At 37.9% G+C, this 13507-nt stretch overlaps 1 protein-coding gene and 1 non-coding gene across 2 annotated transcripts in view; both read right to left on the bottom strand.

Annotated features, from left to right (window-relative positions):
• The window catches only part of ANKRD30A (ankyrin repeat domain 30A), a 184829-nt gene extending 172590 nt beyond the window's left edge, over positions 1–12239 (bottom strand). Inside the window, exons 1-6 of the mRNA XM_032259736.1 lie at positions 11927–12239; positions 9202–9316; positions 8866–9039; positions 6807–6913; positions 5033–5170; positions 2373–2437 (exon numbers count right to left, since the gene is read on the bottom strand). Of these exons, the coding sequence (XP_032115627.1) occupies positions 2373–2437; positions 5033–5170; positions 6807–6913; positions 8866–9039; positions 9202–9316; positions 11927–12147 (820 nt within the window). The 5' untranslated portion in view covers positions 12148–12239. The remainder of the gene's footprint in view (positions 1–2372; positions 2438–5032; positions 5171–6806; positions 6914–8865; positions 9040–9201; positions 9317–11926) is intronic.
• LOC116537554 lies at positions 3697–3803 on the bottom strand. Its single transcript, XR_004263188.1, has one exon. It is a non-coding gene; the product is annotated as a U6 spliceosomal RNA (small nuclear RNA).
• Positions 12240–13507: the final 1268 nt, after the last annotated feature.

A 13507-nucleotide genomic window follows, 5' to 3' on the forward strand; every position in this document is an offset into this window, starting at 1 on the left:
GAGCATCCAGTCTCATGAGGCCTTCCCTCCACCAAACGTTCAGCCTCCTCAGGCATTCTCTCCATCACGGGTGTAGCCTCATCAGGCGTTTTCTCTGCCAAGGGTGCAGCCTTGTCAGGTGTTCCTTCTGTCAAACACACAATCAGGTTACATTTTCCTTCTGCTAAATATCATCCTTCTGATTCCTTACACGGAAAACTTCTCATTTTGTACGCTTTCCTTAAATACTATCAAACTTTACTTTTCTCCTTTTTTTTAGATTTTTAAAAATTTTTTGAGATGGAGTCTTGCTCTGTCACCCAGGCTAGAGTGTAGTGGTGCCATCTCACATCACTTGCAACCTCCATCTCCTGGGTTCAAATGATTCTCCTACCTCAGACTCCCAAGTAGCTGGGATTACAGGCATGCACCACCATGCCTGGCTAATTTTTTGTATGTAGTATGGATGGGGTTTCACCATGTTAGTCAGGCTGGTCTCAAACTCCTGAGCACAAGCAGTCTGTCCACCTTGACCTCCCAAAGTGCTAGAATTATAGGAGTGAGCTACTGGCTGGATTCTACCCATTTGTTATTGTTTTGTTTTTTTTTTGGGGGGGTGGTTTAAGACGGAGTCTCATTCTGTTGCCCAGGCTGTAATGCAGTGATGCTATCTCTGCTCACTGCAACCTCCACTTCACTGCAACTTCCACCACTGAGGTTCAAGCGATTCTCCTGCCTCAGCCTCCCAAATAGGTGTATGCCACCAAGCCTGGCTAATTTTTCATATGTTTAGTAGAGACAGGGTTTCAACTGTGTAAGCTGAGATGGTCTTGATCTCCTGACATCGTGATCCATCTGCCTTAGCCTCCCAAAGTGCTGAGATTACAGGTGTGAGCCACCACACCCAGCTGACACTACCAAGCTTTTTAAAGCTTTAATATTTCACCTTGGATATAAAATGTCTGACACATGCTGAATATGGTAACAACATAATAAGTGATAATTATAAGCTATGACTACATAGCTTATAATAAGTGATCATTATAAGCTCACGAAGGGATTCTGGCACAGACTAAGCACTAAATAACGTAGTAAGTAATAATAATAAAAAGACGATAAAAAGAAAAATGCTTAGTACCTTAGTAAAGCAGTAAATAATAAAAAGTGACAATGATAATAGCAAGAAAGATGTTTAGTACCTTAAGGATACTTGACAGTTATTTGTTACGTGGACAAATGGATAAATGGATAAAAACTTTTTTTTGGAAATTCTGTTGGAAAAAATGCACAAATTCAATAGGGACAGCTCTACAGTATTCTGAGCACCTTAAAGACCCGGACTAGGTATATTCCATCATTGTCTCCTGTAACTTGCAAAACATGACTTAGAGCAGCCCTTTGATAAATACATAATAAAGATGTCCTCATACAGTTCATATTGTACAACGCATTGTGTCACATTTAGGTAGCATTTTCTCCAGCTCACTTTATTGTAAGAATACAGTACATATAAAATAGAAACTGTGTGTTAATTGACTGTTTATGCTTTCAGTAAGGCTCCAGATCAATAGTACACTATTAGTAGAGTTTTGGAGAAGTCAAAAAAAATAGATTTTCATATAAAGCAAATTTTCAGCTGAGTGGGGGATCAGTGCCCTAACTTTCATGTTGCTCAAGACTCAGCTGTAATTAATTCTCGTTTACTAAATACAAACCATTTATTATAAAAATTAAATGAGCCCAAAAGTTTTCCAGAAGTTCAAGACCAGCCTGGGCAACATAAGGAGACCCTGTCTCTGCAGTAAATAAATAAATAAATAACTACTCTGTGTTTCTTCATAGGTTATAATATTCAAATGTTACAGTTTTCTGTTATTAATTCCTACTTTTTGTTATTAGATGTTCTATTTTTTGTGGCTTATAATTCAGGGCATATAAACTATTTTCTAATTTGTAATAAAACTTATTTATAAATATATTAATTCATTAAATTGGATAACCAGATTATCCCCTATTCTTGAGCTCATCAATCACACTAAGTTTTATACATTTTATAACAAACTTAAATTGTTTTGACAATTGAGGACAGGTTCAATATATAAAACTAAAAATTGTTTTACTTATTTATGAAAAAATATTATATAGGATTTTAGGGACCATAATTAAACAAATATTTTTTCAGATAATATTTTTTGAGATTAAAAACTACCTACAACTATATTCTTAACTAATGAATTATAAACTAAAATCAAAGCTATATGTATATACATACACATACATATATGTGTAAACACATGCTATTTACACATTGCTTTTTAAATTTCTCTTTTGTGATCAACACTTTCATAATCTTATCATGCCCCCACCAAGAGTACTTTTATCAGGAATCTTACCTGGATTGCTATTTTGAGGATTTTTAGATATCTTTTGCATATATTCCAAAAGTTGTTGATGAATGCTATGTATAAAAATGAAATAAATAAAATTATTATTTTAACAGTAATATAAAAAAACATTTGCCAAGTTTATTAAGTTCTTAGAATATTTCAGACAATATCAAAGCTAACATCACAATATTATTTATTCCATAGACCTAGAGTTTGTAACCTCTATGAACTTATTACGCTTCATAGAGAAGAAAGCTTAAAGAAGAAAGTAAGATGAAATGCTCATGAATTGAGGGCAGTATAACTCAGTAAATTAACTACAGTTACCTTGGCATAATAAAAAATGCCCTTAACTCAGAATAAGTCCTAGCACAGTAACAAACAGGTATTTTTTTTTTAATAATTTGCTTCTCTTAGGCTCAAGGTGGTCTAAAAATAAGGATTTTAGAGCTTTATTTCACTAGGTTATTATAAAGATTTAACAAGATAACAGTTTTAAATGCTCAAAGAAATGGCGAAGCAATGAAATAATTTGTTCTTGAACATATTGCTAAAACTATTATTAAATTCTCAATAAAACCCAATGTATTGGCCTGGTGCAGTGGCTCATGCCTTATGCAAGCACTTTGGGATACTGTAAGAGGAAGATTGCTTGAGCCCAGAAGTTCAAGATGAGCCTGGGCAACATAGGGAGACACTATCTCCCTAAAAAATAAACAAATTATTAAAAAAGTGTTTCTTCATAGGTTACAATGTTCAAATGTTGCAGTTTTCCGTTATTAATTCATACTTTTGGTTATTAGATGTTCTATTCTTTGTGGCTTGTAATTCAGGGCATCTAAGCTATTTTAAAATTTGTAAGGAAATTTATTTATAAATATATTAATTCATTAAAGTAGATAACCTGATTATCCTCTATTACTAAGCTCATCAATCACACTAAAGGGAGAAAACTAATAGATGTCAGCATCTGGCTTGGACTACTATTACCCTTTATCTACCTCCTTAAACTCTGAAACAACAAATCTTTGTTAGTCATGTGTTCATTTCCAGCTGCCATGGAAGACAAAACCCTACCTTTATGTTTTGTAAGTTCTGCAAAGAAGATGAAAGTTGGTATTTTCTCATTTCCAAGATGCTTAGTAACAACATATTGCACACAAGATCCTATGTGTTACTCACCACCATCTCATTTCATAGATCACCTTACATAAATACTTTTTGTGTGAAAATCACCATTGCAGTACTGGGTGTTACCCATTTTGCTTTGACTCACATCATTTTCTTGGAGCTAGTTAGAAAGTAGTCAAATGTCCTTTTGGGGACTGTAAGAAATATGCAACACTGCACAGATTTGTGTGTCATCCTTGTGCAGGGATCATGCTGATTTTCTTGATGTTGTTTCAGTTTTGGTTTGTGTACCATTGAAGCCAGCACAAATGCCTGCTTTTGTACATGAAGAGTAATCAGATGAGGCTCCGCTCTGTTAAATCTAACTAAGTTACTTGAGATTTAGTGAAATCTATTGAATAGCTTCATGGTAATGCAGAATTTTAAAAATAGTTTTAAAACTCGAGGTAGAGATACACGTAGCATGGGAGATTTTTACTTTTAGGAAAAAAGGATCACTTGAGGGGACAACCACAAGTTGGAACCCACTACAACTGGGGAAAGATGACATGGAATCTTCCAGAACAAGATGAGACCTTCCTCCACTATCTACAAAATGGTGCTACACAGGATCTAAAGGGCCAGGGATATAGATCTGGTAACAAAGACTAAATGGGTCTCTAATTTCTTCCTATAGCATTATTTCAACCTGACTTACAGTTTCTAACTATCACAACTAATATTTACTAGAGAAAATAGAAGTAAAGCCATTCAAAGGATTACTTACCATGAAGGTCTAGGCTAAGTCAAGACTAAGATGTGGGTTTCACATCAGCTTGTGAGTATGAGAAGAAGGGTCAATTTGCTCACTATGTGTGTGGCTAAAGCTAAAGGTCCTAGCTGCCAGAGCAGCGTGCTGGCGCTTTGGAAACAATGGCTGAGAAAATGTATGTAATAAGCTTTTAAAGACTGTAATAACTTTGAAGTCCAAATATGGATCACCATGAAGACTGAGGGATCATTAGTAAAGGCATCCTGGTCACCAAGATCAATCATTACCAGACTGCAGGTGATGATTCAATGGCAACAATGCAGCAACACGATCAATGGAAACAACAAAATGAAGAGAATGGCAATTTCCCCTAGGCCTTCTGACTTGTACAAAAGGAGTGTTTTTCTTGGATTTAGAGAACCCCTTAAATTCTTTTTAAAAATTCAAGGGTGAAGGTATGAAAGACAGACCCCAGGTGACACTCTCAGGTTTTCTGCTAAAGTGGACATTTCAAGACCCAAATAACTAATTAGAAAAATCAAAATTGTGACACTATGTTTATCCCACACACAGGCATTATACTTCAAATCAAATAGACAGCAATAGGATCCCTAGGGACAGAGTTGTTGAAAATCCTAAAAGAAAGAATCCGGGCCCCATTACTCCTTCTAACTAGTCTAGCTTTTTGCCTACTTTCTTTATGAATGAACTAACTCACTGTCTTTCAAAAATTATCTCAAACAAACTATGAAATTTCACCTAGCCTTTAAATGTAAACACTTACTTATCAAATCCACAAGCGACAGCGTAACGTTCTGCAGTCATTCCAAGCATATCTTCAGCATAGATGTCAACATTTTGCTGAAGAAACCTGCCGACTATCTCTGATGACCCATGACATACTGCAAGCATGAGGGCTGTGCTAAAATAACAAAGAAATAACTTCATTATTAGGAACAGAACCGTTTTAATATTTGTCTGTCAGTGTAGAATTAACCATTTACGTAATACTAACAAACATAAGTATCGTGAGTGCTCAAGTGTTCACCCTAGTAAATCACCACCAAGGCTAAAAGGAAGGGGCAAAAAGATTCGTGTCCCACTGGGATATGGCATACTAGAAGTGGCTAACATAAAGTGCTTTGAGGGGCAAAAAAAAAGGTCTGTTCAGTAATCTAAAAGAGGCACAGATTTAAGTGAAGAATTATCTAATTCTTCCTTAGTCTGATATAATATTTTGTACTTTAAAGTCAGCTAGAAGTCAGACAACTGAAAGCAATCTGAAGGCTTAAAACAGTATTAGGGATAATGATATCAGTAGTAGTCATAATATGTTCAGTTAATGATGCTGATAAGAATGTATGAGACAGTGAGTTAAATGATGTTGATATTCATAATGTTATTTCTACACAATGGTCCTTAAAGGACATGTTCTCCTTTTCATATAGAAAATCATACTTGGTATTAAGTAATGTTTGCAAGTTCACACCTTTCAAGTGAGGAAATTAAACCTAGTCTTGTGTGAATCAAAAGTCTATCCCTTTTGTCTTCATCACTCGCCTGTGGATTATCTTCATTAACTAAAATGTTAATCCAATTAAACAAATTGTTTAATTAAACAAATTGTTTAATTGTACCCATACAAATTTAAAATACCTGTATTTTTCCCTGTACCCATACAAATTAAAAATAAAAATACACTATGAATAAAAAAGGGGAATAATCATAAATTCACAGTATCTGGTGATACCAATGAATAGCCATGTAGGGATAACCTAACATTAACATTCTTCAAAGAAAACAACTTAAAGCAAACAGTCATCCTAAAGACAAAATGATTTTAAACTCCTACTTTTGATTGATATTGCTTTTCTTTTTTTTTGAGACAGAGTCTTGCTCTGTTACCCAGGCTGGAATGCAACGGTACAATCTCAGCTCACTGCAACCTCTGCCTCCTGGGTTTAAGCTATTCTCCTGCCTCAACCTCCCGAGTAGGTGGGACTACAAGCATGTGCCACCATGTCCAGCTGACTTTTGTATTTTTCGTAGAGATGGGAATTCACCGTGTTGGCTAGGCTGGCCTCAAACTCCTGGCTTCAAATGATCTACCCACCTTGGCCTCCCAAACTGCTGGGATAACAGGTAAGAGCTACCATGCCCAACAGATATTGCATTTTTTAAAAAAGTGTATAAAAACAGAAGTTGGAAAAATATTATGAAAGTGTTAATCATTCAATGTTAAATTAAAAACCAGAAAAGTTCATACTTTTTAAAACTAATACTGAACCACTTTAGCTAATAGAAGATAATGCAACCAAAAACATCAGATTACAAATAAGAATCAGCCAATATAATAAGAGAAGATAAATCCTACTATATGCTGTTCCTTATTTTGGTCAGTCCAAATAATTACTTTTCTTCCTGATACTTTGTGTTGATATTTTTCACTATAATAATTTTAAGTAAATATTATCAATGTAATATTTCTGACTTGAGAGTAATTACTCTAGAACACTACTCAACTGTTTTTAATTAAAAAAAAAGAAGAACTACTATACCATGTAACGTTATTAACTGCATTTGCATTTGCATTTTTTGTCAGTAAAAATTCCACAATTTGCTCACTTCTTTTTGTTATGGCCAGTAAAAGTGGTGTGAGGCCAGCCTGCAAAACAGTAAAAACAATTTATAATTCATGAAATTGCATATTTCTCAGCTGAACTGAATACCTTATATAATATCCTATGAGCTTAAACACATAAAATAGGAAATAAATCAATAGCAGTTCCTACTTCTCCCTTTTCTGTGCTTTCCCATCCACTGCCCCTTCCCTTGGAAACATTCAGCCTCTGCATCACCACATTAACTCTGAATATCTCAAAAAACATTATATTGTAATGATTTTCTCCCATTTAAACCAAGAGTTTCTTGAGGGTGTGGGGCTGTATCTTTTATCTCTATAGCCTTAAACACTAAGACATAGTAGTAAAGACTTTGGTTTTTTAAAATTAAATTAGTAATCTAAATTATCACTTGCAGAGCAGTGTTTCTTAAACTGTATTCCAAGGAATAATTAGCTTGCCAGAAGCACTGTACCTCAACAGATTTCAACATTATCTAAGTTCAAGAAATATCATAAAACTGTGAATTAAATATCCATTATTCAAGAAATGACTTGAAATTTGCCTACCCCTTATTTGACAATATATATATTTTTGGCAAACATTAACATTTGACAAATTAGAATTTCAAGAATCCAGTTTTGAAAGCTTCCCAAGAGAAATGGAGGTCTCCTCTGGGTGATACAAACTCACTTGATTCTCTTTGATCAATGATCCCAAGATCCCAGATGCCAATGTCAGGCACTCCTGCTCTAAATGAGTCACTAAGGAAGTGGGCTCTAATTAAAAGAGATCGGCTTCAAATGAATTTTGATTGCTTATTATTAAATGGTTCATGGAATTTCTTGTATTACAAGACAATAGAATTTTATCTCAGCTATTAGAAATTCAGTATAAAAGTTTGTTCTCAATTCTAATGATAATCCTAGGATCCTAATGCATATCTACTTCTTAAATGCAATAATCCATTTTTATTCTGGCTTGTATTATAATTGCTACTTATTTTTTGGCAAAATATCAGAAATATGAATAAAATGGCTCATTAATGAAAGTTCTAACTCATCCATATGAATTAGCATAATAGAAGCCACTGAATCACTTGAGTTTTAAGGGACAATTCTGAGAAGAAAGATATAATATTTTCTGCAAAATGCATAACCTATGCAAATATAAACATGATTGATCTAAAAAGGCTTAAAGGCATTCAAGTTAAAGATAATTGTTTATGGTTTATGGTTTATATAAAGAAAAATCTTTGTTTAGAAATCTAAATTCTAGAAGTCAACAGCATTATTAATGAAGTAACGTAGAATATAAACTATATATTACAAACACCTATCAACTGTCTTGAATACCTTGAAATCTTTAACAAAATATATTATGAGAGAGGAATTGATACCTGAAATATTGATAGAGGCAGAAGAGGTAACTTGAGTACATCATGTACCTAGGTGGGCACAGTAGCAAACTGGAAAACATATGCTTTGTGTAAAGCTAGAACCTCTTCATAGCATACCAAACAGTCATATGGGCACAAGAGACACCAGATTCAAACCTTTAAGAGGAAATTCAGATTTCTGCATGTCTCCTAAATTTTACATGTTGACTCAATTTATCCAGTCAAATTTTGCTTTCCTGTAGTTTTACACTAATTGGAAAGAAAAAACAACTTGGATGGGGAAGAATACTCTAAAAAGTTTTACCTTTAATGAATTCAAACGTTTATAATAAGTGCACAGAAAAGCCACACTCTCTAATAGTTCTTGTAAAAATATTAATGTTTAAAGTAAAATCTTAGACAATTCTTATTTTTTTTATTTTTTATTTTTTTAAAGTCACCACATTCATAATATAAACTCAAAGAATACATAGACAATTCTTTCAAACTATTTTCATTCAAGCAGTTTCAACCTTTAAATATAAAAGCACTTACATATGTTAATGTTAAAACAAATGGATTTCAAATATTTTGAAAATATCATTGGTTAATGTCTACCTTGTTTTTCACTTCAATGTCTGCACCATGGGACAGCAGTTTTGCCACCATTGACAAACTCTCACTGTAAACTGCATAGTGGAGAGCCGTGTTGCCATACACATCTACGATAGTTGGATCAGCACCAGAATCTATCAGAATGTTTGCACAAGCTTCCCTCCGGCATTGTAGAGCCTGTTAGTATTAAAGCAAGAAGAAAATTTTAAATTATAGGAAATCAAAATAAATATTTCTCCGGTTTCACAAACTAGCTGTATTTCAATGAGATAAGTCAATTTTCGTTCTATGTATTTAAACCAAATCCATCTCCTGCTGAAAGCACTGGCTACTATTTACCTTCATCAGAGGTGTCCTGTTTTCGCCGTCACAGATGTCAAGCAAGCACTTCATGTCTACCAGTAATGTTACTACTTTCTCATGGCCGTAGGCACAGGCCAAGTGGAGAGCAGTCCTAAGAGAGTGAGAGGACCTTTTAAGAAATTTTAGTCCACTATCTCAAAACATACAGTGATTTATGTAATTGTAAACATTAAATACCATGCTCTTTCTCTGCCTTCAAAACAAATATTTAATTTTCTGCTGCAGAAAGTACAATGTTCATTCGATCTTATAACTCAATACATTAATCCAAGAGTGGCCTATTTGAATAGAAGGAACTTGGCCTTTGGATTCAGTCCAACTTGGGATTGAATATTACTTTAAGGTCTTTCACTTACTAGCTATTACTTAGCCTTTCTGTGCCTCAATCTTCTCATCAATAAAGTGAGAACGAATACAGCAGTTATCTCACGGGACATCACGATAATGCCTCAATGAGAATCTATGCAAAGTATTTCAAAGAGTTCCTAGCACATGCAACAGTTCAGTAATTGGTAGATATTATAATTATTACTACTACTTAACAAAGACAACATTTTAAGTAAAATGGTACAATTATGATTGTTTTCTCAACGCAGAAATCAAAGATAATACAAAGAAATTACATTTTATATTAAAACAAATGCCCTCAATAACAAATTTTATATTTTGCACATAATTTCAGATAACACAATATACATACATGTAATACATATAGTCTGTGTGTATGTATAATCAAACTGAGCTTTACTCTCATTTGAACACCAAAATACATTTTTAAATATCAACATATTTGTGTATGTTTTTCTACTTCAGTGTTCACATATTATCCCATGCTATAAATTCACTGAAATGTATTCATAAGAGCCAATCTATGAATTCTTCTTAATACATTGAGATTTTAAGCCGTGCTCAGAAAAGAAATTGTATGTTTCATTATTTTCTAAAAATATTTCAGTATAATTGAATTGATCACTAATGGGCATATATAATTTTTTAATATGGTACTTACCATCAAATTATCTATTTGAAACATCATCTGCAACTTAAACTTTAAGGAGCAGTATAAATATCATTGCTCTTTATCGTCACAAACTTTATGAATAGAAAACAATATTGATTCCTCTTTTAACTTAAATGCCTTCTCTAACCAGGAAAACAATACTGTCCCCTGTGTGCATGGGTTGCCTGCAGATCTTAAGTAATTTGCCTAATTTTAAATTAGAAGCAAAGTACTTTTTTAGATATGCAATTTAGATCTCTAATTTAATGCCCACTTTTAAATCAGAGGGTTTTTTGTTGAGTGAATTTTCTATAAAATGAAGAATTTTAAATCTAATATGTATTCACACATGCGCATACATGTGTAGTAAATATTTTACGTGTATGCTGCCTTTTATTTTTTCTCATATTCAGGGTGATTTAATTTTTGTTTTGCTAAATTAACCTTCAGAGTGCTTGCTTCTGAGCTTCTTAGTTGTCAACATAAAAAGATACCTGTGTAAATAAGCATTTATGTTATCTTCTGGTACTTTTCTCAGTTTGTATATTAACACCTTTTAATTTATATTCCATCAGGAGCTTATTTTGTGGCATAAACATCTAGTTTTCTCCAAAGGGCAGTCATTTCATACATTTGGTGTTTATGGATTGTGTGTTCTATTGGATTCATGTAGCTGTCTTTTCAGCTGTTAGCAAACAATTTGTGATTTTTTTTTTTTTTTTTGAGAGAGTGTTTCAATCTGTCACCCAGGCTGGAGTGCAGTGGCGGAATCTCTGTCACTGCAACATCCGCCTCTGCTTTCCGGGTTCAAACGATTCTCCTTCTTCAGCCTCCAGAGTGTCTGGGGTTACAGGCACCTGACATCATGCCCGTCTAATTTTTCTAGTTTTGGAGAGGCAGGGTTTCACCATATGGGCCAGGCCTCAGATAATACACCTGCCTCAGCAACCCAAAGTGCTGGGATTACAGGCATGAGCCACCACGCCCGGCCCATTTTGTGCAAATTTATAGCACATTTTCATTTCTAGAGGGGCAAGATTTTCTACTCCATTACAAGTTTTTAAAATGTCATCACAATAGTAAAAGACAGCATGTGCAATTAAAAAAATGTCAAAACATTGCTAACTTTATTTGTTTTGTGTAAAAGTGATGAAAAGCTTACACCTTGAGAAAAACAGAAATCATCTTCCCAACTCAAAGTTTCCTTCTAAGGTCCCTCAGCAAAGTACATCTTTACATAGACATTTATTGATATCAAAATGGATATTGGACTTTATCCAAAGAATTTTTTGCCAAGAAGTTCATATATTATCGGAATTATTTCATTTTGCACTCTTCCATAAAGTATCTAACATTATCTTTTAAAACCTGTACTGTGTGTACTTAATTTTGTGAGTTAGATCACTTTAAAATTCTCTAGACAGAGCTCTGTGATGGGAAGTGGGAGTGAAGGGAAAGCAGCTAAAGTTTGGGGCTGATTTCAAGGTGGCCTGGGCCCTCCGCCCTGCAGGGCGCCCTCACCCCCGGCCTGGGGGACCCCTGCCCAGGACGAAGGCCCAGACCCCAGGGCCCAGGACCGCCGCCCCCCACTCCTCCAGCTGCTCCCCTGGTGCCCAGGCCCCCAGCCCCGCACTCTGAAGGGGCGATCCTCCCACAGCCGCCACCTCCTCCTGCAGCGCGGGCTCGGGCAGGGCCTGGTACCTCTTCTTCACGTCTCTTATGTTCAGGTCCATTGTCTTCTTCTTCTTCATCATCTTCTGCAGCTTCCGGTCTTGGCCCTGCCAGGCAGCTTTGTGGATCTTCCTGAGATCCCCATGGTGGATCGCATAAGAGTCGTTGCTGGTGTAGACCAGCTGACTGAAGGGGCTCGGACGTGGCGGGTCCAACACGCCCCGGACAGCGGCTGCCGAGAGCCTCTCCATGGCTGCGGCCGCCCGCTGGTGAGAGCCCGGCCTCCCGCTCGCCCTTCCCCAGCCCCAGCCGCTCGCCCTCGCCCTTCTGCAGTCCCCGCACCCGGCCCACAGCAGCAGGACTCTCGGTCTGGCCAAGCCCTGGGACACACAGGCCTCTCCTGTGAGAAATTCGTTGCGGAGACGTTAGACAGCGGCGCATGCGCAGCGCCGCGGGCTGAGGAGACGCGCGAGGCGGGAAACCGCCCTGGCCGCTCCGAAGGGCACCGCGTGCAGGTGGCGCCTGCCGCTGAGGCGCTGCGGTGCTGGTGAGGCTCCCTGGAGCGGAACGTGGGGGACGCCCTGCCACACAGCGCGCTTCACAGAGCCGCCCCTGCCCCCTCCTCGACCCGCGATCCAGGAGCTGGGCCCCGGCGCTGGGCACCCTGCAGCCTCCGGGGTGGCGCTGAGCGTCGGTTCCCGCCCTCCTGCGCTGACCCTCCCCCTGACCTAGGCGCCATGGAGGCTTCTGGCCCAAGGATCCGCGCTGTTGGTGGCGCCGGCAGGGTCGGGGTTGCAGCCCGGGGGTCGCCATGTGGCGCACACCCTCCCACCCTAGGCCAGGCTCTTCCTTGGCTCGAGTGCAGAGAGCTGGGCTCCGGGTGCAGACAGGGGGCGGACCGACTGACTGCAGCGCAGCAGCGGCGTCTCACCGCAGTCCATGTTGCGTAGGCCCAGAGGGGAAGCGGGAGGTTTGCGTTCCTCGGCCATATTTGCCTGTGTGTCCAATGCTGGTAGCAGCTACAGCTCAGACAGGGGCACGGATGGTGGGTGCCGTTTGGAGGGTTTCAAGGTTGCTGTGGGTGCCCACTGCCAGACTTCAGGGTTCCTTCCTCCTTGACCTGCATCTGGAGAATGGCGGTGGCGCTGAGTAGTCTGCAGTCATCCTGGATGGGGCTGAGCTGAAGTTCTCTCCCTTGGGCTGAGAGGGAGACTTAGCTGAGTAGAGCAGATGAGGAAACAGTTACATTGAAATCATCCTATTAAAAGACTTCCAGGCTGGGTGCAGTGCCTCATGCCTGTACTTCCAGTACTTTGGGATACCAACATAGGAGGATCACTTGATCCCAGGAGCCTGACACCAGCTTAGACAACAAAGGGGGACTTCATCTCTACAAAACAAAACAAATCAGCCAGGCATGGTGGTGCATGCCTGCGGCCGCAGCTACTCCAGAGATTGATTGAGGGAGGATCACTTGGGCCTGGAAGTTTGTGGATACAGTGATCTGGGATTGTGCCACAAACAAGGAATGAGAGGCCCTGTTGCTGCACATCCTCGACAGCATTTGATGTTTTCCATCTTCTGCATTTGAGTTGTTTCGTTATTTGTGCC

This window comes from Sapajus apella, unplaced genomic scaffold (assembly GCF_009761245.1).
Source record: "Sapajus apella isolate SASKATOON/1434 unplaced genomic scaffold, GSC_monkey_1.0 scaffold111, whole genome shotgun sequence".
Lineage (NCBI taxonomy): Eukaryota > Metazoa > Chordata > Mammalia > Primates > Cebidae > Sapajus > Sapajus apella.